The sequence below is a fragment of the Pan paniscus genome, chromosome 19 (genome assembly GCF_029289425.2).
Source record: "Pan paniscus chromosome 19, NHGRI_mPanPan1-v2.0_pri, whole genome shotgun sequence".
NCBI lineage: Eukaryota > Metazoa > Chordata > Mammalia > Primates > Hominidae > Pan > Pan paniscus.
In genome coordinates this window covers 36,415,863-36,421,862 of record NC_073268.2, presented here as the reverse complement: position 1 = coordinate 36,421,862, position 6,000 = coordinate 36,415,863, and the positions used below count along the sequence as shown (strand labels likewise).

Here is a 6,000-nt window from a genome sequence, read left to right as displayed (position 1 = left end):
ACTTACATCAATCTTTTTTTTCCATTTGTTTTTTCAAGTGTCTATTTGGCCCAGGTTCCATCCCACTTCATTTTCAACCCAAGGATTGGTTACTCTGTTCTTTGTCTCTGGCTCATGATTGGTTCTTTCGTTCCGCCCCTCTCTTCCAGCTTTTGCAGGCGGGATTAGCACGCAGCTTCCTGCTCCTGCCAAAAAAAAATAAATAAATAATAAAAGAAGAAAAAGAAAAGAGGAGAGAGGCGAAAGAAAATGTCACAAAGATCTTTGCTTTTTAATTGGCTTTAAGCCTTGTCGGTCAAGCCAATCTCTGCCTTTGATTGGTCTTTCTATCTGCCCATCCCGGATCGGGGGCGGGATTTCCCCAGAAGACCCACACCTTGTTGCCACTGGCCGAACAGTGCGCCTGTCTGAAGCTCCTGGCCCAGGATTGGAGGCGGTAGCGGACAGGTGGGCGTGGATTGGCTAGGGCAGCCGGTCCGTGCAAGGCGGGGGCGGGGCCTCGGCGGCTGGTTGCGCGTGTCCGACGCTGGCTCCGCTCTATCCGGCTTTGCTAGGGGAGGTGAGTCCGGCCGCGGCGGAACCGGCGGCTGAGGAGGCGGCGGCTGAGGAGAAGGTGGCCGCGGCGGCTGAGGAGAAAGCGGCCGCGGGGACGGAAGCCGGGTGGGGGGGAGGGGGGGAGACGGAGCAGCCTTGAGCCCTGCGGGGCCGTTGCGCGGGGGACCCACCCGCTCTCCCCCCCAACCCTCCTCAGCAGAAGCAGCCGGCGGCGGGGGCAGGAGTCAGCCCGCTTGCGACCGTACCCCGCCCGCCTCCCGGGGCTCCTGTTCTTTGGCCCCGGGACCCTAACCTTCTCCCGGGGCGGTTCCCTCTGTCTGGGCGTCCGAGCGCTGCCCACATCTTTCATTCCTCCCTGCACCTCCTTCCCTTCACTTTTGCCCCGGCTCTCTTTCTCCTCTCTGTCCTGCTGTCGCCTCCTCTCCTCACTCCAGCCTCCTTCCCTGGCTTATTCTGCCCAGGAAAGTTTGGAACCCCCGCCCCCCCTCCCCAATCAGGTCAACCTGACTAGGAGTAGGGGGAGATGTAGGAAGGCCTGAGAGTTCGAGGGGGGGGAAGCTGGAAGCTGGTTTCCCAGAAAATTTCCCCCCATCTTCTCCATTTAGGGTGGTGGGAATTTTTTTTAATCCTGTTTTTGAGGAGGTGGTAGGTGTTTAGAAAAGGATGTGGGAATGGAAGGGGTAGATGAGTCAACCCTCTTTCAAGATTCCAAGGGTGGTGTGTTACCTGATCCTTTTCGTGTGTGGAGTTCAGGGGGTCGGGAGGTTTGGCCTTTATTCCCACATTCAAAGTTGGAACCTCCCCCAAATTAAGAATGGAGTTTTAGTACCCACTTGTGGCAGGAATCCTGGGGGGAAGGGGTCCTTTTTTCCTTTTTCTTTTCTTTTTTCCCTTTTTTTTCCTTTTGGCAACCCACACCCTTCCACACACGCTCACCCCAAAATTAAACACCAAGATCCTCTAACTTGTTTGGATTGACTGATGAAGACATAAAGCCAGTTACGCTCTATGTTTTTTGAGGTGGAGTGAGTGGTTTTTCTTCATTTTTAAATGGCCAAATGACAGCTTGACCCAGTTTGCTTTCCAATCAAAGGGCATTTATTTTGAATGTCTCTTTGTGGCGCAAGAGCCAACGCAAAAATGATGGCGGCTTACAATGGCGGTACATCTGCAGCAGCAGCAGGTCACCACCACCACCATCACCACCACCTTCCACACCTCCCTCCTCCTCACCTGCACCACCACCACCACCCTCAACACCATCTTCATCCGGGGTCGGCTGCCGCTGTACACCCTGTACAGCAGCACACCTCTTCGGCAGCTGCGGCAGCCGCAGCAGCGGCTGCAGCTGCAGCCATGTTAAACCCTGGGCAACAACAGCCATATTTCCCATCACCGGCACCGGGGCAGGCTCCTGGACCAGCTGCAGCAGCCCCAGCTCAGGTACAGGCTGCCGCAGCTGCTACAGTTAAGGCGCACCATCATCAGCACTCGCATCATCCACAGCAGCAGCTGGATATTGAGCCGGATAGACCTATTGGATATGGAGCCTTTGGTGTTGTCTGGTGAGTATCCAAAGAAAAACACAACCTCTCATGGTTTCTTCTGTTGGTTGTCATTGGATGAGTCCATCCCTAATGGTTGTCTCCGTGTTGACCAAGGTGCAGCAAGCTTCTCAACCCAACTGTAGGAAGCCACCCTCACTTATGTGGTAAAGAGGCCTAATGCACTGGCTGTCTAGGCTCATGGCAAGTTTTGGTGGAGCACCTTCTCATGAGCAACACACATAAGTTTGCTGTCTACCAAACTTTTCTATTAGAACCTAAGCAAGCCACTGAACACAGGATCAGTAGATGAATGTATGCAATACTAATTCCTACGAAGACCTCGGTCATCTCGTGTGTTTGATTCAGTGGCCCTGTGGCATTAAGTGTTAGCACCTGATCCAGACTGAATTCCTTTATAATACTCTTGTCATTAGGATATACTTTGCATAACTACTTTCCTGTCCTTTCTGTCTTTTCACTTATTTTGTGATCTTGATCTCCAGAAGAAAGATAGGATTCATAGTTGAACCAGTTAAGATCATTGCTTGAGTGGTTTATTTTAAACCATAAAGCTACAGTTGAGAAGTATGTAGCTGTAGCCTTTTGATAAGAATGCATTAAATATAGCATCACACATGAGTACCACAAATGAGGTTAGTAGACTAGCTATGCAGTGGCCCACATTCAGTGTAATGTTTTAGTGTCATTTAGTGCCTCTTAAGTTGCTGTTATCTGTTGGTCAGTTGCTGTAGTAGGAAATAATACTTTTTTAACAAATGACCCTACCTTTGCTAGTGCTAGGATATTTGTAAAAGCCTAAGGGCTTCTTAAATATAACATTTTGGTCTATTTGGTCTAACCTTAGAAAGATTAGTAGTTTATAATAAAATATGTTTGTTCCTATCAAAACTAGAATGAACTGGGTTTTCTCCCAAGGACTAATGATTCCACTTTGGATAGATGAATTGATATTTTCAGTGCATTCAAAAATTGTTACTCTCGAGAAAAGCGCCCATTACCACAGGAAAATGAACTCTTTGGAACTAGCTCGGTAAATATCTCCTTTCGTCATTGTTTTTGAGGCTAAAATTGATGGGTGCATTGTTTATGCATTTTAACTGGCCATCTTATTTATATTTCAGATTTGATAATCTAGGCTGCTAAGTGATCTCATCCATTTTTAAAAAAAACTAGTAGAGTCCAGTGTTTTCTCAGCTAGTCCCCAAGGAAGTTTCTGCTGCAGCGTGGTCCTTTCTTCAAGGTGTGTGGGATTCAAGGTGGAAAAGAGTATAGCTGGTAATGGTGCCTTGGTCATTCTGCTCAGGGACCTGCCTGTTCCTGCCTTCGTCTCTTCCCTTCCACAGACTATCTCAGAGATTTAACTGTGAACTTATCCTTGCCTAACTCTTGAGGATTTCCAAGCTTTGGTTGGGGGATGGAACAGACAGGAAAACGGTTGTTCCTTGGTTTAAATTTTGTCATTGATTTACTAATAACTTTTAGCACTTGTTTAGATCTTCTTAGATCTGGATGCTTACTTTCTTTTTTAGTGCCTTACATACAATGCTAAAAACTAGGGATACTGAAAGGGAAATGGGTTGCAGCATTCTTGAATATATTCAAAAGGCATTTTTCACTTACATTTCTATCAAACAGTGATGTGACTTGTAGCAGTTTTTATTTTATTTATTTATTTTTTTAAGGAAGGGGGCAATAAAGAACTGGAGTGCTGAAACATCTCACACAGCAAACGTTCTGCTAGTGGGTACTATGAATCTTTGATATCTGAAAGCCCACATATATTTGATTTGAAGCCATTCTAGAGTTCTTTAATTGATTGACTGCTCTACCACCTATGGAGTTTGTCTCATGTACTTAAAGTACACCTCTGTGCACCATCTTACTTCAGGTTTGTCTTGTGTCACTGACTACATTCGTAAGCCCCTTGAGGGTAGGGATTGTCTACTGTAGTAATCCTTTTCTCCTCAGCGCCTAGCACAGTGCTTTGGCATCTTTGCTGCTTGGTTAATTGATCTAGTCAGGTCCTTCTTTGTTTTGGCTTAAACAACGGAAAATTATTTCTCACAGTTCTGGAGGCTAGAAATCCAATATCAAGGTACAGATTTGGTTTCTTTTGAGGCCCCTCTGCTTGGCTTGTGGATGGCCGTCCTCCTGTGTTATCACGTGATTCGGGTCTTTGTTTTTTTAACCAAGTTTTTCTAGTTAACTGCATTGAGTGTTTTCATCAGCTGTTACAGGTGAAATACAATTTGGTATGAAAAAGGAAAGAGTTCCAGGTGTATGTTTTAGTATGCAAATGCTTTTCTATTTTTATATTTACATGTCAATGACTTGCTATCTGAATTCCTTATTATATTTGAAATTTAACTGTTGCATGACCTAAGTAAGACTGTTTAGAGATTTGAAAACCAAACTACAGGGAATTGCACTAATATTCTGAAACCCAAGGTAAAGATATTAGTGAGGTTTTTTACTTTTTAACTGAAACAGAATATATCTTTTTAATTTAGGAAGCACCTTATGAATTGGAAACAACTTTTTTCTAAAATGATTATACTGGAACATAAAAATGTTCTCCCAGTGATGCATCCTTTGATTGAAACCGCCATGTAACTAACTACCGGGGTATTATAAGATTCACTTAATTCAAACATATATTCATTTAATGCACTTTGCAAGTATTCTTCTGGAATAGCATATGACAAGAAACAGTATTTGCCCACATTTCCTTGGGGACATACACCCAGGGGTACTAACTGATGGCTAAAAAAGTGGCATGCAATTTTGAGAGAGATTGTTGTTTCTCCATGTAGACAAGGAGAGATATTTGTAGAAGTGATGCAGCATTTTACCAGATTTATCACTGAACAATTTAGTCTCGCTGACTTGATTTATCTTTCTGTTGAATTTAACTAGTGGAATAACTTATCAGTATTGGACAGTTGTGTAAAAGTAGTGAATTACTCAGTAGCTTGCTGGTAAGGATGGTGCTGTGACAGTTCAATTAAGGTTTCATTAACAACTGTCTGCTGTATTTTATCTCAAGGTAAGAGTTCCAGTTTACCTGGTAATGTGATTGTGGGATAACCTGAGATAACATTTGTTGCCACTGATAGAATGTTGTTTATGGGTTATCAAGATATCATATACAATTTGACCTTCTTTTTGAGACATTACAGCCTCCAAACACCCACATGGACATTTTCATAATGCAAAAACAAAACACAAAGCAACCCACAAATAGTAACTTCAGTCATTTGGTGAGTAATATAAATCTACCTTTTTGTCTGCAGTTCACATTTGCCAGAGGAAAATGCTGTGGTTAAAGATGTAACAACTTTGGGACAAAGAGTTTCAGGGGCTCATAATTTTGAGAGATGGAGGAAGTTGACCGCATGAGAGTGGTTTGAGGATCGCTGTGCCTAGACCGTTTTTGACATTGGCAACTTAACATATCAGAGATGGAATTAATGGCACATATTGCCACCTTGGTAAAAGTGAGTCTGGGAAAAGACTTTTTTTATAAAATTAGCATTTTGGTTTGTGACTTGCCTGATTAATTAAAAGATCAAAAATCCTGGGATTCACTTGCTCTGTTGCCTTTGTGTACTCCAAGTAATGTTGGAGGTCTTTGAATTTTATTATTCTAATAACTTCAGCAGGTTACTTTTATCTGTCTTTCAAAACTGTAGTGATAGTTACTAGCTCTGTGATCTCGATAAATTATTTGACTTCTCTGTTCCTCATCTATAAAATGGGGATAATAATAGTACTTACCTCAGGATTGATGTGAAGATTAAGTGAGGTAATTCTTGTAAACCAATGATTACACTGTCTAGCACACAGTAAGCATCAATAAATGTTAGTTGTTTTTATT

General features: G+C 43.5%; 1 protein-coding gene across 3 annotated transcripts in view; it reads left to right on the top strand.

Annotated features, from left to right (window-relative positions):
- Positions 1-485: 485 nt before the first annotated feature.
- The window catches only part of NLK (nemo like kinase), a 159,448-nt gene continuing 153,933 nt past the window's right edge, over positions 486-6,000 (top strand). For all 3 annotated transcript variants that reach the window (XR_008621813.2, XM_008965087.6, XM_003812658.7), the window contains exon 1: positions 486-2,120. Coding sequence is in view for 2 of the 3 variants with exons in the window: in XM_008965087.6 (XP_008963335.1) it covers positions 1,663-2,120 (458 nt within the window). In the remaining variant the exon portion in view is untranslated. The remainder of the gene's footprint in view (positions 2,121-6,000) is intronic.